The 24,788-nt window shown below is 38.9% G+C and overlaps 3 protein-coding genes across 7 annotated transcripts in view; 1 reads left to right on the top strand and 2 right to left on the bottom strand.

The window, feature by feature from the left end:
• txndc16 (thioredoxin domain containing 16) overlaps positions 1-3,953 on the bottom strand; it is a 43,347-nt gene extending 39,394 nt beyond the window's left edge. For 3 of the 4 annotated variants that reach the window (XM_026362809.1, XM_026362808.1, XM_026362811.1), the window contains exons 1-8: positions 3,558-3,953; positions 2,964-3,144; positions 2,138-2,220; positions 1,940-2,013; positions 1,567-1,641; positions 724-845; positions 416-506; positions 125-293 (exon numbers count right to left, since the gene is read on the bottom strand). In XM_026362809.1, coding sequence (XP_026218594.1) covers positions 125-293; positions 416-506; positions 724-845; positions 1,567-1,641; positions 1,940-2,013; positions 2,138-2,220; positions 2,964-3,120 — 771 coding nt within the window. In that variant the 5' untranslated portion in view covers positions 3,121-3,144; positions 3,558-3,953. Of the gene's footprint in view, positions 1-124; positions 294-415; positions 507-723; positions 846-1,562; positions 1,647-1,939; positions 2,014-2,137; positions 2,221-2,963; positions 3,145-3,557 lie in introns of those variants that run through there. The other variant, XM_026362812.1, reaches the window with a different exon arrangement.
• Positions 3,954-4,616: 663 nt separating this feature from the next.
• gpr137c (G protein-coupled receptor 137c) lies at positions 4,617-15,276 on the top strand. 2 transcript variants are annotated; one of them, XM_026362801.1, is made up of 8 exons: positions 4,617-5,293; positions 9,721-9,770; positions 10,006-10,113; positions 10,209-10,347; positions 10,748-10,897; positions 11,781-11,906; positions 11,988-12,112; positions 12,260-15,276. In XM_026362801.1, exons 1-8 carry the CDS (start codon positions 4,919-4,921, stop codon positions 12,537-12,539), a joined length of 1,353 nt encoding a protein of 450 aa, XP_026218586.1. In that variant the 5' UTR covers positions 4,617-4,918; the 3' UTR covers positions 12,540-15,276. The 2 variants fall into 2 exon arrangements, with proteins under 2 accessions (XP_026218586.1, XP_026218587.1); XM_026362802.1 differs by having other exon boundaries at positions 11,988-12,125; positions 12,260-12,362.
• acp2 (acid phosphatase 2, lysosomal) lies at positions 14,028-22,751 on the bottom strand. The gene is made up of 13 exons (XM_026362803.1): positions 22,602-22,751; positions 20,279-20,374; positions 19,759-19,845; positions 19,367-19,427; positions 19,186-19,277; positions 19,010-19,108; positions 18,128-18,217; positions 17,495-17,578; positions 17,302-17,350; positions 16,998-17,086; positions 16,691-16,797; positions 16,207-16,382; positions 14,028-16,114 (listed from the first exon to the last, which is right to left on the bottom strand). The coding sequence occupies exons 1-13, from the start codon at positions 22,692-22,694 to the stop codon at positions 15,969-15,971; spliced, it is 1,269 nt and encodes a 422-aa protein (XP_026218588.1). The 5' UTR covers positions 22,695-22,751; the 3' UTR covers positions 14,028-15,968.
• Positions 22,752-24,788: the final 2,037 nt, after the last annotated feature.

The raw sequence follows: 24,788 nt of genomic DNA, 5'->3' as shown, positions 1-24,788 counted from the left end.
ACTGTAACAGAGTAGGATTACTAAATGGGCATAAACTATTTAGGGTGGGGGGGTTCACAGAAAAACTTCTAATACAAAGGAATATTTGTTGCAGTATTCACTATTCCACTGTGTTTATTTTTACCACTAGTGGAGCCTCCATGAGCTGTAAGAAAGAGTGGAGGCTGAGGGTGGACAGGGGTTTCCTCATGGGGGTCAAAGGGCAGCGTTCCGAGGTCACCGCAGTCATGAACCCACTGGAAACTCTACAGTGGAGGAACCAAACTCCAGACGAATGAGACACTTCATTCACACTAGAATGAGAAATTAAGTGAGAAACACGTTAAAAATACAAAACTTACTTCACAGCTTTTACAGGTTTGAGGACATGTTCACTGTCATCAAAGTCTTGAAGACAGAAGAGATAAGAACCTACCCTAGCTGTTTCAGAACTGGTCCTCCTGTTATGAGGATGAACTGGTATTTGGATCCATACACATATGCTGTCTCCATCATCGATCTGTGCTCTAGCAGAAAACAGAGAGTGTACCCTTCAGTCTGGCAATCAAACAGACAGCAACTGTGTCTCCATCAGGACTCACAGCTTTTTACAGTACAATACAACAGATTGGCTACATAATCTTTATTACTGACATGTATTAAACTATGACCACATACAACCACACATTTTAAAACATTGGCTACCTCTTTACTTTACATCCATCCTCTGCTGATTGCTTTTACCTTGTGTCCCCAGACTGTGGACATAACCGAGCACAATATCCTTATTCCCTCGTGTTGCCTTCTCCATGGCCAAGAGGTCAGTGTCTGTGTGGACGTACTTGACCTCTTCACGCAAAATGGCACTGGAAGAGACAAAGGCTCTTATTTCAGCTGTCAAGTGTTCACAGGCTGGACTCAGAAAATGAACAGCATTCTATATTTTTTTACTTAAAATCATTTAAAGTGCTGTACATAGTTTCTAAACATTTTTCAAATTTCTGTCAAATCAAAAACTGAACTCTTTCCCTGACAATCGTATACAGACTCTTTGCTATGGCTCCAAACTGCGGTGAAGTGAATCCTGTTTTCTTTCATGTTTCTTGACATGAGTCTCCAACTTTATTGCTGTTGTCAAACTCAACTGATTGGACAAAATTAAGAGAAGATACACACCTGTGTGTATCATCATCACCTAGCATTTTGTAGATGACAAATCACAGACACTTCAATCTGATTGAGCCAGGTGTGAGAGACTTGTAGAGACATAGCCAAAAAGATTTGGAGCTATAAATTGCTGCTAAATGGATTTCAACGAAGAATTAAGATTCTGAATGAGTGTTTTTACTTTTGGACTTTTATTACATTTGAAAAAAAAAAGTCATTATGGCTTCTTCAGTGTAGCCTGGATATAACTGATGTAACATAGAATATGCACATACAAGCTACTACTCCTACATACAAGCTAGTACTACTACTACTACTGAGCTTATTAAAACTAGCATTTGCAAAGTGTGTTTTCGACACTAGCAAGACTTAAAGCTTCACATGGCTGTGCTGAATTACGACTGAGGGATGCTTACTTACAACAGGACTTCAGAAACTATAGAGTTCACATCAAATACGGTGTCCAAATGCAAGTCCAAAAACTCCTTACCGCCCCTGAAGAGAAGAGAGGTTTTTAAAAAATCCAACAACAGTGCCACGAAATCCTTTTTAGAGAGAGCATGGTCATACTGGATGACCAGTGACTATAATATGAATAATTCCTTCTATATCTATTATCACAAATCAAAATCTACTTCTGATTATAAAGTATTCATTCTTATTTCTAAAACTTTCATCTTCTCCTCTAAATCTTTTAAAATTCATACATAGATATTATTGCTCTTGTCCAACTTCTCTGTGATTATTGTTGCATGTTGTGACAAACCACAAAGACGAGGGCTCCACAAATTACCTGAACAGAAACGCTGAGTGCAGTAGTCTTTCATCTTCGCAGTACGTGTGAACCAGTTCTTTATTACAGTTAACCTGAACACATCAGACGAATAGGTAGTGAGCTGCCACGTCTGTGCCCAAATATGAAGTGAATGCAGCTTTAAAATCAATATTCAATTTTGACAGATGGAGCACACAGTGCTGAGGGGACTTTTACCTTTCCAACCAGTATCCCATAATCCTGCAAAGCTTCAGCAGACTTCTCCAGCTCCACCAAGAATAAAGAGATGGTTGGGGAGACTAGAGACAAAGAGGGACAGAGACCTATACGGTTATCCTTTAGAAATTAGATATGAAGCTATAAATAAAACAGACACTATAGAGGATTACTGGCTCTCATCATTCTTATTATCAACCTCGTTCAAATGACACAGCTACTGTCCTCCCCTAGGACTGAATGCCAACTCACATCTCACAGCTTTGCTTGAAACTTAATGAAACATCTACGCAGGTACAATCTGTAGATTAGCCCATCCAAAACTGAGAGGCCGAAACCATACTCCAAAACATTCATACTCATCACTGTCTAGTTCGACTTTCTTAGAAAATCCCAGTGAAGACTTTGTGAGTTCAAGGATGACACTTTTACATTGCAATAAAGTGTCATCGTATCACCATCATTAATCTGATAAAACAATTCAGTCAAACTCTCAAATGACTTAAAAGTTCAGTCCTATTCCATCAATTAAATATCTTTGAGAGAAAATAAATGTGAATAAAAATCACAATAACATATCTTAAAGCACAAGGAACATAGGTCAGTGACATTTCCACTATTCCCCTGTATAAATCATGTCAACTTCCAAAGTTCCAAAGTACCGATACATACTTGAAGACACAAACTAACCAAGTATGTATGTATGGAAGTACAGAAATCTGAAGAAATCATGATAATAACAAGAAATCTGTTTGTATTAAATACAAGAATTACCTAAAAAAACTAATACTTAAAAAAAAAGGATTACTGTTAAGAAGCAGCCTACCTTTATACTCAAAATAAATAAACATCATCTTCCCAGAATGTAATTTTTCATAGAAGTCTGCAGCTGTGTATTCAATCAGGTCTGATGTGTTGGCCTTCTCTGTGCATCCTCCCGACCTCGTCCACAGCAGGAGCACAGCGATGCACATCCACATCATGGGGAGCAGACTTCACTGTGCACTCTGTGGGGGGGAAAGTCAGTTATAATACCAATTATATATATATATATGCACATAGGAATAAGAGCAGATATAATGACGTCTACGTATGTATATGAATACTTTCTGGATGACACTGAAGCAGGACCTATGCATGAATCTTTATTTATTTTATGTTGGAATATGTGAGACATTACATTTCTATAGATGCAGTAACTCATTTACAGAGCACAGGTTGTAATGTCAGCTACCTGCAGAGGGTTATATAGGGGGTTATCTATATTTACCTCAAATGAACAGGTCATTTACAGGTAGCATGAAAATTAGTTTATAAAACATGCACTGTTTGTACCTTGAATAGGACGGAACAGAAAGACATGGCTGTTAGCAATGAAACAAGCACTGAAGACAAACATGCTAAGTTAGTTGAGAGTTACCTGAGAAAAGTCGAGGGAGGAGGGTTAAGATTCAACTTTAGCTTCTCCAAGTAGAAAAACGGTATAAAGCACAGTTACGACCGTGGTAAACGGAGACAAAGACATTATTGCACTAATTATAGACATGAGCGTGAAAAAAAGTTAGCTAAGCTAAGTTAACTTAGTTTGTTCTTGGTGCCTCCAGATGGATAAACGACTTGAAACTAGCTAACGTTAAAACCTGTATTTTTAGGACACATGGGCCGCTATAGTTGTATGAGAGACGAAGGCCAAATACAAAGCAACTTCGCAATGCTAAACATAATTAACATTAACATTTAATAACAATAGCATTTAAAAACTACATCTTGAAAGAATGATGCTCCGTCTTTTTGAGAAACAAGTTACCGGAGTCGGAGGGGCACTTCCTTTTATATTTTCAAAATAGAATTAATATCGAAACAGTTGCTACGAAGAATTTGGGAAGTCCAAATCTCCCTGTTCGTCTAACACGAAAAAGATCTGTCTGTATTTGATAAGAATAAAACTGTTCAACTGTTGCATTTGTCTTATTTTCCAAGTTGTTGTTCCGTGTAAGCTAAAATCTTACACTTTTATTTTGAAAGCTATGCCACTGTTCCTCGAATTGTTTTGATGCTTCTCGTTTTGTCAGAGTCACCCACGTGCTTCTTTGAGCCAATCAGATTAAGGGGTAGGTTTGACTTGGACAATTGTCCAATCACAAGCGCGCAGAGGGCGGGCGCTTCCACAGCTGACATCATCATAAACCAATGAAGTGAGACAGCCTTGGAGGTTGGGTGGCAATGTTAGCCAATTAAATCCCGTACTGGGAAAGTGGGTGCGAGGGCGTCTTTGCTTGGCTGCTTCAGCTCGGCAACTGGCTGGAACCAGTGGCTCCGGAGCTAGCTATGCTAACGGAACAGTCATGTAGTTTTGAGCCAAGATGGCGGCTGAAGAAGCGCAAGTTTCCAAAATAATTGAGAGCAAGGGGGCGGGCCTAAAACTGCATCACAGCTGATCTGGAGGTTTTTTACCCCCTCAAGTTGTTTTTTGCAGTGAGCAGCTTTGCGGAGAGTCACAGGGGGACCTCTCTCTTGTTTTCTTTATCTCTTTCTAGTTATTTTTAACACGGCATTTTAAAAAACTAGATTCCATTTCTTATTCCAGCAAACATCGGATCTAAACCACAGCACAGTTCCATTATGCCACTTCTTTTCAGAATAAACTGCTTTTATCGGCAATTTTTTCCCCGAATATTCTCGTCTTTTTATCACCCACGCTGAATTTAGCCCAGATTTCATCCAGTTTTAATGATTTAGCCTCGGTAGCATCTCATGTGTTAGGGAGATCCGCCAGTGGAGATGTTTTCGGCAGGGGAGGAGGTTAATCCCCATTTGTTTACCTCACTGAAGGAGTCCCCAGGAGCTGCAATCTCCCCAACACTGGAGCTCAGTCTAACCACCATCTACACCGTCCTCTACTCTTTCCTGTTTGCTTTCGTTTACCTGCAGCTCTGGCTCATTCTGCACTACGGACACAAGCGCTTCAGCTACCAGAGCGTGTTTTTGTTTCTGTGTTTGCTGTGGGCAGCGCTGAGGACGACCCTCTTCTCGTTCTACTTTAAAAATGTGGTGCAGGCCAACCAGCTGCAGCCTCTGGCCTACTGGCTGCTCTACTGCTGCCCTGTCTGCCTGCAGTTTTTCACTCTCTGCCTGCTCAACCTCTACTTCACACAGGTAGGACTGTAGCCTTTCATCTGTGTGGTCTGTCTTTGGGAGGACTGAGATTTCTGTGGGTCATCACTTTCTGATTTATGGGGTTTAAACCTGGTTTTAGAATCATGGTTGGTGCCTAAATGCTTAACCCCCTTCACCAAGTTAGTTGTGATGCTTGAGGTGGTGGTCAGGGGTTAATGAATGGACTGTGTCACAAAGACAGAAGGAGAAATATCTGTGTGAGAGAGATAGAAAACAGATGGCATTGCTATTCTATTATTTTATATTCAGTTGACCCTTTGGAGGGATTGCTGTTAATCTAAGCTTCTCAAGTCCTGGTACCAACATCATCCATATGGACAGAAACTCTGTAAGGATGCTTATCCAACTCTAGTTAATTAATCTCTCTAATTAATCATTGTCACGACCATTTTTGATGCATCGAATTTGCAGCAAAAAAACATTAACTGTCCACTTATCATAGATGAATGAGTAGAAACTACACGTGTCATGTGGCTTTGACTGTGCTTTTTTTAAAATCAACTAGTTCCGACTTCCCCCGTGTTGTTTCTGGTTTCCATAGTCTTTCTCTATAGCAAAGAAAACCAGGCCATTTGGGAAACTGTGACAGAGTTTGTTATTCACAGATCCAGTATAGACAGAAGGATTCATTGATTCATTGTGATCATATTAGCAGAGCTGATTAATGGACAATGAAAATAACTGTTGGTTGCAATCAAAGATTAAATTAAACTAGTGTAGTGTAAGTTACTGCACCCAGCCAATAACAAGTCCCACGTAACCCCTGTCCTGCAAAACCCAATTTATTTTACATGTTATATGATTGACCAAACACACACAGTGTCCCATGTTAGGAAGTGAGCTTCAAAGGTGCCATTTGGTAGATTTTTTTACTTTCTAGTCAGAATTTACGCTAACAATGCCTAACCTGGCTAGAACTGCCTGGCTGGCACAGAAACAACGTTAGATTTTGGTGCTGAATGGAACGTAGCACAGCTTCATATGGATGGACATGAAATAGGTTCAAAGGTACCAGTCTTCTCATGTAACTCTTGGAAAGAAAAAGAATAAGCACATTTCCCAATGTGGATATGGAAATGTGGTCAGTGTGGTCGCCATTTGTCTACATCTTCCATAGGAGAGTGGGCTGACAGACTTGAAGCAGCTTTTGATTTGCACTGCATGTCGACTCACTTCACGTGCTGAGGTGAAAGATTTCAAGATCACACGCTAAAAGCCTGCGTTGCATCAAGGGCCAGCTTCAATGAGGGTTCCCATTCAAAGAGCACAGGACTGAAGCAAATGTCCCTGTCAGTAGCATGTTATCACAAACTGTGTGTGTGTTTATAGAAACAGGGAGGGACGCAGTTGGTCAGTTGCAGCTGTTTAACACCAGATTTGTTTGTGTCTTTCTCAGAAACACCTACTCTCTATATGTTAGTTCAGTTGCTAACGCCTCTCGAGTTCAATCATTGCCTCAAAGGAAAACACTTTGTGGATCACATATAGGGTGTGATTTGGGCAAGGTAAAGCTTGTCCGACTGGCTGAGTCAAGTTTAGGTAATGAAACCAATGGTGTCATATGATTGCTGAACAAACTGCGGAGCCCGTCAGCTGATCTAGGACCAGTTCAAGCCTACAAGCTACTATAGTTCTGAATTGAAATAAAAGAATATAAGTTAAAATCGAATTTTTGCTGCATTAAATGGCACCTATTTAACTACAGCAGCTCTTTTTTTCCTTTCCCCGTCATTAGCAACAAAATGGCCTTCTTCCATATCTGCTAAACCTGTCATTATAGGTTTCAAAATTGCATTTCTATCTATGTTGGGAGAATCATGTGACTGGCCAGCTCTGTGAACACACTTTTCCTCCTTGTGGTTTCATGTCTGGCCTGGTCAGACCTGAGTAATATCATATTTTCTTCCACAGTAGAAACTATGCACATGTTGAATGTGATCCCAAACCAAAAAGGTCACCCCCCTATTTAAAGTTTAACATTAAAGCCGCTATAATCAAAATTTGATGCTGAAGAATGGATGACATGTCTACATTTGTGTGAAAAAGCCCAACCTTCTGATCATTGTGGAGCATTTAGACTGTCTTTGCTGATTGTTTTGATTTTCAGGCCCAAAGGTTTACTGTTCTGGTTCACTATTTAAATTGAGTGTAGACTGTTTCATCTTATATATTATGAGAAGCAAACACATTAGACTACATAGAAAACACGGGACCTGAAGTACAAAGTTAGTGCACTAAAAGTGATTTAAGCTTATAAATAACTGTGAACACAATGGCTTTCTCAGTTTTGGGTTGATGCAACATGGCTCCACCTGGTAAGGAATTGCGCAAACATGCAAGAAATCAGATTGTGAGACAGTTGCAGCAGTGGTTAGGTGCATGACGTCAGCCTCTACAGATGGTGTCTACAAGGAAAACCGTTTCTCATAAAATGTCACAAAACTGTTGGTTAAACCTTGCCGCACATTGTTTGAGCAGATCAAACCAGAATAAGGAAGTCTGGCTCAGGTGGGGGTCCAGTGTCTTTGGCAAAGAGGTGACAGGAGGTGACATTTCTGGATGGACTGTGAATGCTCGTGATCTGAAACATGCTTCAAAAATCACACCGAGAGGAAAAACAATGACCTGGCCAAGTATGCTCTCTCGGTAGAATCCAGTAGAACACCTTGGAGGCTTTATCCATAACCAGGACCAGATTGTTGTCAAAAACAAAGGCTGGTGTGCAAAATAAAATTAAAACGTCTTTCTTCTTGAGCTTTGACTAAAACAGCCTCCGTTTATTTCTACCTTTAGATAGCCTTTCACACAGTAACAAAAAATTCTGACTCTTTACAAGGTTATAGTCCAGTATGATTAATATTTTGTTTAACCGGTGTCACAACACCTGCTTCAGTTCCTGCTTCAGTGCGTCACTGCTGAATGGCACATTTAACATGGAAATCAGTGAAAGAAAATTAACTGGGACCTGTTAGTTGAATATTATTCCACTGTGACATGATCTTATGTCGCATACACTGGTGTGTGGAAACACTTGTTTTCTGATGAGTCAGGCATGTTTCCTGTCCTGTGATTTATTTCCCCGTGATAGATTTTTAGCCCCTTCTTACTACAGGGGGATGGAAATGATCTGTTAAACACAGATCTGTCAAATCTCCTTCTGATTTAGCTATAGTTACACAGATGTTTTTAATGTCCACACACATAAAGTGCACATAAGGTATGTAATCTGGCAGCACTCTCTTGTCTGGTTGCTTCATTTCTAGGTTACAAATTACCTCTGTCTGGCCTACATTCTCACACAAAAGGCTGCTTATGTGTGGGAGCGTATGTGCATTTAAATTGAAAGCTGGCGATGTTGAGCAACTTTCAGGGCCAGTGTGGCCATGGCATCTAGAATATAATCTTATAAATGGATTAGTATCATCATTAATTAGATGATTTCAAGTGTTTGACAGAGGAGATGAGACTTTGATCCAGGAGAGACTGAACTAGATCAGTTGAGGCCTGTGTCCCACATTTTGCACACTCTTACATTGGACTTGAGTACAGTTCGATATTCTCTAAGGTTGCTACTGATAACATGTTGGCAGCAAGTCAGCTGGCAGTCGATATGTAGTTTTGTTTGGCTAGACCTGACTATTAATGTGATCATAATCATGTCAGACAATAAAATGAAATTAAATAAGCAATCTTTGGGTTTTGGGCAGTTGCTCAGACAAAATCAACAACTAAAAGACACCAGAGCACATCATGGGGAAGCAACAGTGACCATTTCTCACACGTTTTCTAACAAAAGGTTATCAGTGACAGAACAGAACCGTGCTGCCCCTGCAAACAGCAGTAAGTGAATAACAGGCAAAACATTTAACTTTATTGGAACCATCTGTCAAATCGACAGCTGGTAACAGACCAGATTAAATTCAATTTCAAGAGTCAGTAGTATATGCAATTAAAAAGATGTTGCCGGAAGTAAATTAAACTCTGTGTTCAGAGGCTTTAGATAAAAGCGTCGGCCAACTAATAACTAATTGTAGAGGATGCTTGACATTTAATGAAATGCAAAAGCACTTGTGTGTTTTTTTCTTCCTCTCAGCTTATATTCAATATAAACACTGTATTTTCTAACTTTACTTTAACAGGAGTAATTAGTTCAACTCTGAAACTGTCGTGTGGACTCTCTCTACACCCTCTTGTTTTCCTCTTTGAATATGCTGCAACACTGTATGTGTGTATTTCAGTGAGACCCAGGAATTTCCCCACGTTGTGTTAACTTCTCACTCCTCTTCTAATATCCACCAGCATTTGCTGTTTTTCTTTCTATCATAGCTTCAAAAATGTCATATTTATGATCCAATGCTTTGATTTTATGTACATTCTGGCTGATTCTTCTTCTTTTCTTCTTTTAGGTGATGTTTAAGGCTAAAGCCAAGTATTCCCCAGAGCTCACCAAATACAAGTAAGTCTGTCCTACTCCTCTATTAACCTGTCTGATGTTTATGATTCAAACATATTCTAAAACAAACTGATTCAGAATATGGCTCCAGACCAGATTCTCTTTATATCCTTTCTTTTCCCCTCACACGCAGTTGGTTTGCAGCTTCAGAAAACATTAATTTTAATTAGCTGTGGTTTATGAATAAACAGTTTTTGTTTTGGGCTAACCCCTTACTGCTTGTCTTTTCTCTCTCCAGGGTTCCTCTGCGGTTGTTCTTCCTGTGTCTCAGTATATGTTTCTTGGTGGTGAATTTGACTTGTGCATTGTTAGTGCAGGCAGCTCTGGAGCGCTCGGAGTCACCAAGGTAATCAAAAAATACCTGTAATATAATATTTAGTCCCCTCATAGTAATGACACATATAGAGACTGTTTTAATTGTGTGTAACTTAATCTCTCCAGTGATGGGGGTGTCAGACACGCAGTCCTGGCTCGGGTCCTGATCAATGACAGTCTGTTTGTCCTATGTGCCATCTCACTGGCCGTCTGCATCTTCAAGATTGCCAAGATGTCCTCTGCCAACGTTTACCTCGAGTCCAAGGTAGAAAAAAAAACTATTTTACAATTAATTTAGCAAAAAAATGATGCTTTATGTTGAGAAAAAACAAAAAAAAACTAATATTATTGTGATAACATGTAACTATTCCACAAATCGTTGTAGTTATGAGCCTATATAGACATAATTTGGAAACGATACCAAACGTTACTTGTAGTATAACTAGAAAAACAAAACATGCAAAAGTAATACATTTTGAAAGAATCACATATAAAGATGCCTAATTTTGTGTCTATTAATACAAAACCTCTGGCCATGTCGGTCATAGAGAGGCCTCAGTCATATGGGCAGATCATATATCTGTGGCCCATATTTGCATTGACTGCAATCCCAGGAAAGCAGCCAACTATAATGAGATAATAACATAGTCTGCCTCTTCTTCCAGGGTACATCAGTGTGCCAAGCTACAGCCATAGGAGCTGTGGTCATTCTCCTGTACACATCTAGAGCCTGTTACAACCTGGTAGTGGTGGCCCTCTCGCCACAGGACCGACTCAGTCCGTTCAACTATGGCTGGTACAGTGTCTCTGATCAGGTAATGTACCAAGTAAGTTCGAGTGTAGATGGAAAATAAGCTTTTATTTAGCCAGTGTGTGTGTTTGTGTACAAACCATCTTATGAGATTTGAGGAAGCAGTGGGGTTTCTCAGTGGGGTTAGGGGCTTTGTACACACACACACACACACACACACACACACACACACACACACACACACACACACATCTATAAATAGATGTGTGTGTGTGTGTCCTGACCTACATCAGGGCTTTGCGATGGACAGCCCATTTGAATAGTGTTTGTGTGTGTTGGTTGTGATACACACACACACACATACACATACACACAATATCTAATCTGTATTTGTGGACATAATCTGATATTGCAAATGATTCCTATAATCTGTCTGTATACCAGCTGCCAGTTCAACAATATTCTGTCCCTCTCTGTGTATGTCTGTCTACACGAGTTTTATGTCACATACAACAATTTTCAGCACAAAAAGACAAAAATTCGACGTATTTGCATCAGTAATTAAACATAGATTAATTACATTGTCTGTGGTGCTTTTGTATTACTTTTGTTCTATGTGGTCTTTGGGATTATACTCCCCTAGCTTTAGTTTATGTGCTGGAATGATGAAGTTTGGATACAATTCCTTGTGCTGGATGTTGAATGAGTTACATGGGTAAAAGTTATTGACAGGAAAGTTACAGAAATAGTTTGACATTTTGAGAAATACGATTATTGACTTGCTTGCTCAGACAGACATAAGAAGATCAGTGCCACTCTTGTGTCAGCAGTATTAAGCCACAGAAACCTAGCTGAACGTAAAGGCTGGAAACATTTTGTCTTCGTCTTTGTCTCCATTTATTTCAATAGGGTGGTCAAAACAGTGTAGATATGTTTGTGTGTTGCAGGCGGACGTGCAGGAGATCAGCGGTGAAGCCTACGTTGTGTTCGGTATCATTCTGTTCTTTTGGGAGCTGCTGCCTACCAGCTTAGTGGTGGTTTTCTTCAGAGTGCAGAGGCCCAATCAAAATCTGGTAAAATAACAGTAATTATCAGACATGAACTTTCTCGTATGCTGTAAACCACGCTGAAACTGGATCATCTCTGCCTCACAGGCTCCAGGAGGGATGATCAACAGTCACAGTTTCAGTTCCAGAGCTTATTTCTTTGACAACCCTCGACGATATGATAGCGATGACGACCTTTCCAGGAGTATTAACACTAGGGCTGATCGGGCCAGGTAGGCAGTCAAGGTATCATCAGCAAATCAGCTGATTTAACTGTGTTGTAAACGGGGTGCATTGAAAAATCAATACGCTAACTGTTCCCTATCTCTTTTCCTTATCTTCTCTCTCCTTTATTCTCTTTAACGCTCCTCTTCGATCAGTCTTCTCTCCACCACGCCCCAGTTAGGTACATCTAGTTGGTACGGCTCAATCCAACGTAACGGCACTCTGACAGCGGGTGTTGCATCCACCCAGCAGCCACCACCCTCCACAGCCCCTCTCCTCTTTGCCTATGGAAACATCCAGAGTCACAATCACCACCACAACTATTACTCGACCCCGCAGAACAACTACCACCACCATCATCACAGTAACTACTATTCCACACCCCAGAATTATTACTGCGGCTCGCAAACGTATTTCTGCACTCCACAGAATTAAGCGTGCGCTGTACAGATTGACAAAAACTAATAACTAATTATTACCTGTATTTGTGTCATCATCTTGCTCGCCTAAAAATCAAAGCAGGTACTTTTGAGAGATAATCTGAATGATTGCTAAGGACCAAGGTCGCTATAAAAATTGGTTCCCCAACCGATTCCAGAGAAATGTGGTGGAATCAGCATCTGGGAGGCTATTGTGCCATGACTAACAGCTTTTTGATGACTTCGCCATCATTAAATGGACCGAATGAAACCCAGCGCAGATTAATATGGCTAATACATGTCAAACTGCAAAGACCAAACCTTTTCTGTTACACGGTTTGGTTAAATGATCATTTTTGAGACTGGAATCATCAGGGACCAGACAATCATTGTTCTCATCTCCCTTATTCTCTGTACATTTTATCCAGTTGTGCTTCTTTGGATGGTATTGCCCTGCACAGACAGGAGCTACTAAGCTAACGTCAGAAGCTGAAAGTGTTATATTCACCCAGCATTTGTCAAACTGTTATTTGGTTTTTCAATAATAGGTTACGTGACCGTGTTAAATTGACATACACATGAAACAATTGTTTTAATTGGTATTTAGATTTTACATTTTAATGGGCATTTCTCACTTTTTGGCCTGAATACTTAACAACAGGATTTAGCTCTTGCTAATTTACCGTTGGTTTTTGGAGTGGTAAAGCAAAAAATGAGCTTGAAGAAAATTCTCAGAGACCCGGCACAACTAAATACAAACTACTAACAAAACTTCCATCTATCATACTAATAATATTTTATTAGTGGCAAAATATTATGTTTTCAAAACTGATTGCTAAATTTGGTGCCATATATATATAGTTGTACAAATCCGTTAGCAAGCTAAACACTTAGCCTGCCTTCTCAGTCAACTTAACTCTTGGACTGTATAGTTTGACATGTAAATTAGCATTTTTCAACGTTAATAATCAAAATACTGGTCAATTTATTTTAATGTTCACAAACATCATCCATATAAACAGCTTACAGCCCCTAAATTTGTAGCTGCTACTTAAGATTAGTGTCAATTTGAATTGATATAGCAGCAAAGTACAGTTACCATGTCAAGTTGTTAGACGTTTGGGGTTTAAGATTTAAATAAATAACAAGTTAAAGTAAGAACGTAACTCCCATTCACCATTGGAGTTGAAAAAAGTAGTGAAAGGAACTCTGTAACACATTTTTTTAACCAAAAAAACCCCAAACCTTCATGTAATCTGATACCTTATGAGCTGTGAGGCAACAATTTGCACTTAGGACTTTGCCTTCAGAGAAAAAGGCTGTGGGGCCTGAATGTAGGACGTCCTATCCTACTTTATGTGTTCATGCTATACGTTACTATTTATCCTTTCAGAAAGGAAATGTCAGTGTGCCATCACATGTTGTCATATCTAATAGCTTCATTCCTTAAGGAAACTATTTTTGCACAAGAAATGGTCGGATGATGTATGTTTTTAATTGTGTGTTTCCAGTTAATCGATTACTGATCCCTGTGTGTTACGTGACATTTTGAGTAAGAATGTGTGATAGTAGAGTTTTGTTTTTAAAATTTTAGTATGCCTTTAAATGTTTTTTTTTATCTTACAATATTTACTGTTTACTATTACTACCATGGTCAATCATGTAAAAATGAATCTCATGGCAGACTGCAGCCTGTAAGTAATAATTCACTTTAATAGAACATTTTTGTACACGACCCAGTTCTCACACCAAATCCAGTAGATCTGGGTTGAAGGGAAACGCTGCCCACGTATTTTTAAAATCATGATACCTACTCAGCTGTCATAAAACCCAATCTGTAAATGTCCATTTGACGTCATGCTAGCAATTAAAAAAAAAAAAAAGCATAATTGCCGCTGGGTTTGTCATGAGCAGCAAGAAGTGACTGGCAAAGTCGATTAGCAGAAGTACGGCGTTTCACAGGACACTTTAAATTAGTCTCATGGCAGTGAAGTCCTCACTCTTGGGTCCAGCTGTTTGAGAAAAATGAACACCTGCATGCTTCTGTATTAAAGAGAACTCTGTCATATCTTCTTTTAAAGGTGATATTATTTGTGTAGCAGTGTGTTTGTTCTGTTCTGAAAAGGAAGTAGTAATTGTTTAATGGATTGTTTTATCCATGGCCATATTGAATGTAACCTGTTGTGCAACAGTTCACTAATAATGTATGCAAGAAAAGCACTTCCGTGTTTAAATAAAGGCCTACTGCACTGTTTTTAAAACAAAAGCCAATCAGAATATTTCTTCTCTGTAAAACACTCTTTCTACCTCAGCATTTATGGTGCTGACTTTTCCCATCATGTGAGTGATATTACTCAATAGGTTTGAGGAACATGACATCCGCTGTCCTCATCACTGCAAAACATGGTCAAGTTTTCTACAAATGTTTTCACTTTGGCATTACAGGTAGTTTTTTATGTTTTCTTTTTTTTTTTTTAAACCCAAAGCACACACAAAGAAACCATGTCTTAAAATACAAAACCTTGTCTTTAGATCTAGTTTGTTTTTTCATGTCTGTTATGCAGTAAGAGATGCTTGTTTCATAGAGACAGAGCAGGATTTTATTTATAAGAAGTCTAAGCTGATGGCTTAAAAAAGCAACAATTCAAAACGTTTGCAGACATTAATTATTTGAAAATAATCTAAACAAGATCATATTTCTTTAAAATGGACGCAGAGGTTCACATCAAAACAATCTCAAACCTAAAAAAAAAAAAAAAAAACTACACAATTACAAATATTTAAGGCATCTTGGTCATTAGGGCTCAGAGTCAACACCAACAAACACACACGCACGCACACATAAGAACAACATTAACCAACATATACACACACTCATGTCACGTATTTTATAATTGAGTAAAGTCTTAGTTGGGCTACTTTTTCTGGCAGGATATCAACATGTCGCAAAACACTTAAAATATGACAATTTTAAATGACATGCACCATTTCCACATAATTATCGCTTTGATTAAAATCTTAACTTTCAATTTGTAAACTTTTCTGTAGCCATTGAAGGTCCACAACTTAACAACAACTTTAAAAACCCAGACAGAACCAACAGTGTTTATAAAATTGCTGCCTTGTTTAGCTGGTTAAAGAACTGATGGCAAAAGCTGTGCTGTGGTGCTGTGTATTTCTGGTCCCTGCAGCAGCATCGTGAAAATTAACAGTGATGATAAAGTTTTTAAAAAATCTGTTTTCCTCTAAAAGCTTAATTTAAAATGTTTCTGAAGTCTTCCCTTTGATTGAGTAGAAATTCCCTGTTTAAATAAAACTCTGGTCCCGAACCAGAGGGCGACTGAGCCATAAATCTGGTTACCGAGGAGTTTTACAGTTCGTCGTCATCACTGCTGTCCCAAGACACCACACTTGTAGACCTCCGAGGGAGGAGTTTGTGCTTTTGTCAGGAATACTCTCCACCTTCATGATTGAGCACATGGTGATATCCCCGGCCACCAATTGGCTCCTTATGCCAGCACATTATGCCAAGAAGGAGGGAGACGAAGAGTAAGAGCAGGCAGCCGGACACCGCCAGAATGATGATCACTCCTGGAAAAGGAAAGAAATGAGAGAGAACATGTTTTTTTCTGTCATTTTAACAGTCTTGAGTTTTAAATTGAGCTTGTGTGTTAGCAGCTCACCTCTGTCTGTCCCTTTTGAAGGCACTTGACACTCTTTGTCCCTGTCGTCTGAAATAGACAGCTTTGTAATTCTCACAAAATCATCTAGGGGGCAGTTAAGGGAGCAGCCAGGCAGCTGCTGAGCGTACGGCTCCACTGTGCTGTCATTCCGGTAAAACAATGATACTGAAACAGAGCTGGAAGCAAAAAGAGGAACAAGATCTCAGTTTTTAATAATCCATATTCATTGGATTAAAATGTTAAAATGTCTCTCTGCAGTGGGTGAAAAACATACCGATCACTGTGCAGTGTGGATTACTGACTTAAATATAGCATTTGTTAAAAAATAATGATAATGTGACTATTTCAGTACTAAGTGCTTACATTTAAAAGTATTTTTGTCATGCATTCTAAATGTTCTTCTTTTATAACCTCCTTCATATCTCACAGTGTGTGTCAATAATATGCTTGTCTGAGTATCTACAGTATCTTCAGTGTGTGTTACCCATTGGTGTCCCTGTACAGCTCAAATATTTGACAGGAGGCATATGGCGGCTGTTTTCCATTGAACACATTCAAGCTGGCCTGCAGAGCAGCTACAGTGGTGTCGTGCTGTGGAAGGAACAGACACACACATTAAAAGAACAGGCTTACATTTGATGAGAAGACTGATACCACCGTCACAGGTGCATGGTAAATTAAGGTACAGTCAAACGTCAGTTAGCTTAGCTTAGCAGATGGGCTGGAACCACGAGTAAAACAGGAAACAAAATCAAGCAATTCATTCTTCCAGTATTAATCTTTTAGCTTACAGCTGACAGCATCATCAATTTCTGCCTCTGGTTCGGGTCTGGTACCGCCATCTTGGAAAGATTCTTCACTATTTCACCCAGAAGGATACCTAAACAAACAGCAATTCTTACTTCACCTATGTAGTCTGAATTAAAGGTCGGATATTCAATATTATTAATAATTCAAATCACTATTACTGTGCATGTATCCAAAACCTGACACACCTTATGCAAACAAATGTTTCATACATCACTGTTTTTGGGAACTAGTCAAGACTTTTCTTTAATGTTCAAATATTTTGCCTTTTGAGCTACACACACGCACCTCCCTGCAGTCGGCTCTTCTCTTGTTGTTTGTAGACCCCAAAAATGACCTGTCAAAATCAGACATTAAATGGAGTTAATAAATGTATTTTAACTACTAGTTTTAGTTAGCTTCATAATAAACCCACATTTAAATCCGCAAGAGGAACCAAAACTCCCAACTGAAACCTCGCTATATTTATTGCAGCTATTACCTGAAATCCAAAGTCTTTGAGCACTTTGAGCTTTTCCATCACATCAGGAGTCACCCACGCAGGAGCCGACTTGTTGTGACGGGACTGAACACACACAAGGAGCAAACACAGTGTGAATTGTACAAACTGTGTGAGAGGCCAAAAGAAGCTTTAATTAAGGAGTGATTAATTTGCCAAACTGCCTTTTTGTTCTCGTTAGCACTTTGTCAGCCTCCTCCTCTTCACTGCACGCGCTCTCTCTCTGTAAGTATCTCCCGCATTGTTGCTTAATTATTCTGTGGCTGTACTCAGCAACCTTGCAGTCTCACATTAGCTCATATTTATCACACTCTGAGTGATTCTAAAGGACGTTCATCTGAAATGTTAGGACATTTTGGAAAAAAAAAGGTGAAATGATGTGATGTGAAACTGCTACTACTAGTTGCAAAACTTCCACGTTCCGAGGCCAGCTGAGTCACGAGAGTAAAACCATCTCATGAGATTCATTTAGTTACAAAGAACTGATGGCAAATGCTGTGCTGCAGTGGTTACAGTCAGCACTTCAATGTTGTAGGGGGATGTATGTGTGTCGGTCACATCAGGACAAAACTTTTCACTTCTTGTTTTCATTGGTCTGCGTGTCTGTGTTCTCACCTCACAGAAGAGTGTGTCGTACACGCTCCACACTGATTCCACATTCGTTTTATTGAGTCCGGTTTTATTCCTCACCAGATCTATGATGTCCTGAAGAGAAAAATACAACAATCTCAGTAACTCCAACCACATATAAACATTTATCACTAAAATATTTATATATATATTTATTTATTTTATTTATTTATTTATCCAGGAAAACCGGTTACAGCTTTCATCAACTCTTTGCTGCTGTGGGCTCAGTTGCTGCTTAGAACTAAGAAGACCAAGTAAAATTTTCCAGTAAAGATAAAAATCTGTTTGTCATTTAATAAATTTGCTTCACTGCAGTACGATTGGTAAAATGAACTAGCTAAAGGCTAAAGCTAACGAAGGCCAGCAGTAACTTTCAGTTTTATCTAGAATCAAACCATATCTAACATAATTCCTGTCCACAGTGATCACAAAGAGCAATGAAAATGTGTTGGACTGGTCGTGTTTGAATGCCAGCATAGACTCGTAACACCAGGAGCAACAATTTCACAGAGACAGTTCAGGGCTTGCTGTTGTGCTTGGTGTTGGCGTAGCTGTAAAAACAGACATATGCAGTAAATAATGTAAATGGTGATGTCATGACGTGGCTCTATTGTAGTCATCTGGCCTGTGGAAAAGCAAACCAGTTCTTGAATCAACCCTGAACCAGCGCTACCGTAAACCCAGCAGGTTAGTCAGCTAGTTGAACAGGGTAATTCAGTAGCACCTTTGGCATAACGATGAGCTGGATGACTGATCTCTACTTTATCCTTGTTTTATTGCTACATAATTCCCGGTAATTCCAGAATTACTTGGGAAAATCACCTCAGTGGCACTATACATATAGTTTACCAAAGACAAGACCTGTACCTGGTATGTTTTGGTGACATTCAGAAACTCTGGTGAGTGTTCAGTTTGATTCATCAGCTGTTTGTAGCGAGGACAGTCACCTAGAGGAAATGAAAGGAGCTGAAAAAAAGAGACGAAAAGTTCAGACAAAGTTCACTGAATACATTTTATTGAGGAGCTAACAAATATAAACATACCCTCTCTTCACTTTGCGGCACCGTGTGTACAGGTATTGGCTGCCAGTTCAAGCCCGGTGTGAAGACCTGCTGACCACTGGGGGGGTAGAGCCCTGCAAAAGATGATGGCAATAATTAACACATTGGAGGTGAGGAGGAAGAGTACAAGACATCAGAGAAGGTGGTTGCTTAGAGGTCAAACCTGCCAGGTTGGCCTCAGCGCTCATCAGGGTGCGATCGTAGTCTGTACTGCGAACGAAGACCTGAGGACAAACAAGGTGCCAGTGAAGGATCACATTTAGTCCAAACACATACTAAGAGCTATTGGCAGACTAGGGTCAGTCTGTTCATGTACAGGTTTAAGCACTTGATATTTAACTGCAAACACACACAGTAGTCCGACTGAGGAACTCCTCTTAGAAAACACGTCTCATACTTCTGTCATATTCCAGGAATTCCAGCACCAGTGGGAATCATGTGTAACACTGACATGGCAAGGGGCCCCCTTCTCCTTCTAAATATTAACAAATGTCCATCTGTGTGTAAAGGACAGGCTGTGTGGTCTAACAGCAAGGAAGATAATCCATATCCTACCTCATGTCTGTCATAGGAGTCGTTGAGAAATCCCTTATATCGCTTCCTCAGAAACTGGCCCAGCTCAAAGTGCTGCATCATCCCCTCCTAAAAACACACACAGGGCAACTTGTCATTATACTGCTGATGACAGCACTGAATGTAGATTACCATGTGGAACGAGCAGAGACCAAGACATATTCAAAGAACTGCACAGGTTGTCGTAACATGTATCATACACAGCATTTTGAGAATTTAAGGGCATTTTACAGTCTCTACAGATGCTCAGCAATAAATAAAACAGCAGTGTACAGGCCTTAAACTGACATAACAGTACACATCATCATAGGAACCTCACATAGTGTTGATTAGCGTGCAACACTGAGCATTTTGAGATTAGCCTAGTTTGTACTTTGTACAACTGATGTGTAATAAACATAAGGCCTGAGAGGGAGCAAAACACTCAGTAAAACAAGTATTCAAGGCAATGTAACTGACTGCTACAGTACTGTGATCACGCTAAACAATATATACAGTATACCTGTGACAACTGTCCAAAGCCTTGTGGCCAGTCACTCTCTTGATATGGATCAGTAGGATAGGCTTTGATTGGAGATCTGTCACCATGACGAAACAACTGCAGGAGGGAGACGGGATTTCAGTCAGCACACAACTAAAACAATACATATCCTGCAGTAGTTTTAATACTGTTATTCTTTGTCACGCTGACATGACTGAACATCAGTGCAGTCACTGTACAGTGATACAGTGATATAACAGGAGATAAGACTCAGTAGACTGTCTCTCTGCAAATAAATATTTCACAATGTTGGACCTTTGCCTACTTAAAAACTGAATCTCCAAATGTTGAGAGTAGATGTCTGTATTTCATAGCATGTCTCAAATGATAATGGTTACTATTGTTATTATTCTACTGTTATTACATCTGTAAACACTGTGAAGCTCCTCTGAAACAGAATCAAGCCAAAGCCGTCGTCCTAGTTTTATCTGGGTCACTGAGGTTATTGAATCAAGTCAGAAGATAGTGAAGGTCTTGCCAAGTGTTTGTCAGACATTCTAATGTTGTTCAGAAGGGTTCAGATGAGCTCAAAAATTTAAACCGAAGTGTAAGCATGTTGAGAAACCAAAAAAGGAAGTCTAAAGATTGTTACAGTCAATAAAAAGTGAGTTTTAAAATCTGATTTAAAACTAAAGCAGAAAACACATAAAAATGTAAATGTACAGTACTTTAAAGGGATTTTTTTAAAGTTATAAATACAAAACTATTATTGTGAACATTAATGATGTCCAGTCAGTTTACTACTAGATGCCACCACATTTGTATTCTATTCAAGCAGAACAGTTTCAGGTTTCAGTCTTCAAGCCACTAAAGAAGCATTTGGGTTTCTGGTTTTCTGGTGTTCACCCAGTTCTCACATGCATGACCAATTTGTCTAAAATAGCTGGAAAAAATGTGTATGCTCTATTTGAAGGCTGGATTAACCCTTTAAAACTCTTAATCTTATCTGCCCTATAATCCAGTGATAGTTATCCAGCAGGCAACTGTTTCTAAGAATGAGAGCAATAATAAGAACACATAAACATTAACAGCAGTAGTAACACGCAAGAAAACTTGATGAGAAAATCAATGGCGACCTTCTGACCTGACCCTCATCACTATATGTTATCACAGTGAGACGTGCAACACTGTTGATGTTGTGAAAACACGAGCGTGTCCAGTGTAATTTTAAGTCCACATCTTTAACACTATAAAAAGGAAACAGAATGTATGAGTTCTGTTTTACACAACAATAAACAGGAAACAAACTTCTTCTACCAGTATTTCAGCTTCGTCATGCCCTAAAGGAGTCCCTATGTTTGTGCTCACAACTTGTTACACTGCTCAGAGAAGCAAGGACTTTGTTGCAACTAATATAACTGCCGTCCTGCATGTGTAATTTGCACAGAAAATAATCAGACAGATGGAAATTAAGATATGTGCAATAAAAGAACAGTATGCAAATACAGACTAGTGTACACTAAAGGCTGATGTGCTTAAATTATTCAGTATATTTGTGTACCATAACTCTGGAAGGAGCAGACAACCTTTAAATCTTCAGCAGGCTATAAAAATCTGATCTAATGAACAGTGGCTCATACATGAGATATGACCCAAATTACATCAGCACCTATGAACAAATTAAGATCATTTCCAAATGGAAGTCTGGTGCCTGTCTTGCGAAAACAGCTGCTTTGTCACCTAACAGGTCGAGAGCCTGACAATTTGCTCACATTACTCTCAATTACTTAGAGGTTGGACTCGTAATTCATGTTTATATCTGTTTTATCAGCCAGGAAACACGTTAATATGTGTGTAGGAGACCTCAAATGACCTATTTAAATTGTCAGCTGAATATTTGCAGAGAAACGCCGCTGTTGGTCGTTTGGTAGTGTCTTTAATGTCTGAATTCAAAGCACACAAAGCCTTTAACACACTTTACAATTCAAATATGTTCGTTTAAAGTTGAATTGAACGCTTTTTACAGCAAAAAATCAACAATGTTTGAACGACTTCATTTGTATTCACACATTACACATGTTCGCTAATAAGAAAAGAAAATGCTGAAACGCCTCAGTTTGAATTTAGTTCCGTGACCGTCTACACAACACAACACAACACAACACAACACAACACAACACAACACAACACCAACAACAACACAACACAACAACAACAACAACAACAACAACAACAACAACAACAACAACAGCAGCAGCAGCAGCAGCAGCAGCGATGCTAAGTGCAACAGAGTTCAACGGAGCTCAGCAGCGTTTGAGTCATTTCAGATTTTAAAATTACTCACCACAGTCACATAAACTAATTTTCTTTCTTCTGCAGCTTCACACACACAGACAGAGCCCACCATTAAAATAAAAAGCACCACAGCGGACAGCATGTTGGCGTCTCTCCTGCCGGACAGCTAACCTCTGTTAGCTAACGACTGTTGGTCTCCGTCAAGTCAACAAGGTTACCATAGCGGCAGGCAAACCGGAAGTTGAAGCATAAAACGCGGCCTCAAGCTTTAAAAAAACCGTACACAGCCTGGGGTGTGTGAAGAGTTCAAGTGTGGCCGTGTGTAGCTGATTTTATAAAAGCGTGCGTAGTTTTCAGTGCATTTGTCACGTTTATTGCTAAAAAAAGGTGCACACTTTTTTCGCTCGCATTTTATTTTGAAATAGTGAGCCTGCGTGCTACGAACGGAAGTGACGAAGCATCTTACGCGTGTGTCAGTTTTTTTTAATAAATATATCTATTCTTTATAAATAATAAATACTTTACTGAACAAAATATAAAAAAAAGAAATGAAATACAAAATAAAAACATGACTACACCATTACAGCAAATGTGTGGAGACGGTGGGAACAAGATTAATACAGAAAATATTACATTAAATACTTGTATGTTTATATTTTTTATCTGTTTGCATTAAAACATTGGAAAACGTCATTTTATAGATTTGAAATTCGGACAATAATAGAATAAAGTTAATAATAAAGAATTAGATTTTTTCTAGAGGTAAGGCATACTTATCTTAAGGTAAATACATAGATACATTATTTTATCATATGAATCAGAAGAAATGCAGAGGTCATTGTGGAAAAATATACAATATTAAATAATAGATCAAAATTGTGAGGAATCGCAGTTTCTCTCCTCTGCCACAAGAGGTCAGTGGCGCTTTGGCTATAATCAACCACTGACCTCTCACCTCTCACATTTCAGTTCAAACCTCTGGTTAGAAGGTGTTTCTAGTGAGAAGGTTTATCTGATTGGTTCATGTTAGTTCTGTTATCTCTTATTTTGGTTTTTCCACGAATCTCATTTTGTTTGTAGTGATGTTACTTAGTAGGGCACCTGTACAGCCGCCTCATGGCTCTGAACATTCATGCTGTTTAAATTTCAAACCCATCATTAAAAAAACTACAGTATAAAGAAGTTAAATCAGTGGCTATTAAGGGATCTCACGTTAAGAGGTAAAATTCATATCAGAAAGGTCCCACTTGTTATAAACTATAAAGTAATCTCTCGATTAACTTATGCTGCTCTGGCTTTAGAGCTTGACAAGTCAGTTTTATTTGTATAGCGCTAAATCCCAACAGAAGTCATCTCAAGGCACTTTAGAGTGTTTAAGGTTTCAGACCTTACACAATATAACTGTATACAGAATTATATTGAAAACCCAACAACCCCACTAATAAAATCAATAAAATCAGCGAAGAAATTGACCAAATGCTTTTTAGGTTTTTGTGGAAAAATAAATCAAACAATATCAAGACAATAATTATGAGGAAGTCTTCCCAAAATTGTGGCCTAAACTGTTGGAACTTCTCAACCTTAAATAATATTTCAAGGTTAACTGGAGAAGACAGTTTTTAAAACCCAACATCTACAGCATATGGAACATGATCCCTCACCATCTTTTATCTAACCTTGGTGGCTTAAACTTCTTTATTGTGTGCAAGTATAATATTGATAAAGTCCTGATGAAGTTATCTGTTTACAAACATAATTTTTCACCCCACACATATTTTATATGGAACATTATAAACACAAATCCATTTTTCTTGAATACTCGTTCCAAAATAATATTATTTTGGTTGATCGGCTGTTTAATAAAATGGTTCTCTGCTTACTTATGAGGAATTCTTATGTCAAAATAATATTCCTGTAACACCTGGAAATTATAATAATTAAGGTATTTGGTGCAATCTCATCTGGTACAGTTATTTGGGTAACAACCAAGAATTAATGATCCTCTGTTATTTCCTCCTCGTCCTCCAGTTAATTTTTTTGTAGGAAAAATCTGTTCCTCCTCAAACCCCTATAGCAAGAAGAAATCCATAAGAACTTTATTTTAAAGAGATTTCACCACAATTCTAAAAGCTGGAATCATTTTGTGGATGGTTTGAAATGGAATAATGTCTGGCTTTTACCTAATTGCTATTTAATAACTAACAAAGTTAAAGAGGCGACTTTTAAACTCGTTCAC

This window comes from Anabas testudineus, chromosome 2, assembly GCF_900324465.2.
Source record: "Anabas testudineus chromosome 2, fAnaTes1.2, whole genome shotgun sequence".
Classification (NCBI taxonomy): Eukaryota; Metazoa; Chordata; class Actinopteri; order Anabantiformes; family Anabantidae; genus Anabas; species Anabas testudineus.
The sequence above is the reverse complement of the archived record's forward strand: the minus strand, read 5'-3'. Positions and strand labels throughout refer to the sequence as shown.

Excerpts from the sequence above, each read along its gene's own strand:
- gpr137c (XM_026362801.1), top strand. The coding sequence starts at position 4,919 with ATGTTTTCGGCAGGGGAGGAGGTTAATCCCCATTTGTTTACCTCACTG. Across the intron at positions 5,294-9,720 it reads TCAACCTCTACTTCACACAG|GTGATGTTTAAGGCTAAAGC; the intron begins GTAGGACTGTAG and ends TTCTTCTTTTAG. Across the intron at positions 10,114-10,208 it reads GAGCGCTCGGAGTCACCAAG|TGATGGGGGTGTCAGACACG; the intron begins GTAATCAAAAAA and ends TAATCTCTCCAG.
- acp2 (XM_026362803.1), bottom strand. The coding sequence starts at position 22,694 with ATGCTGTCCGCTGTGGTGCTTTTTATTTTAATGGTGGGCTCTGTCTGT. Across the intron at positions 17,351-17,494 it reads TCAAAGACTTTGGATTTCAG|GTCATTTTTGGGGTCTACAA; the intron begins GTAATAGCTGCA and ends TGATTTTGACAG. Across the intron at positions 17,087-17,301 it reads GAAGAGCCGACTGCAGGGAG|GTATCCTTCTGGGTGAAATA; the intron begins GTGCGTGTGTGT and ends CTGTTTGTTTAG.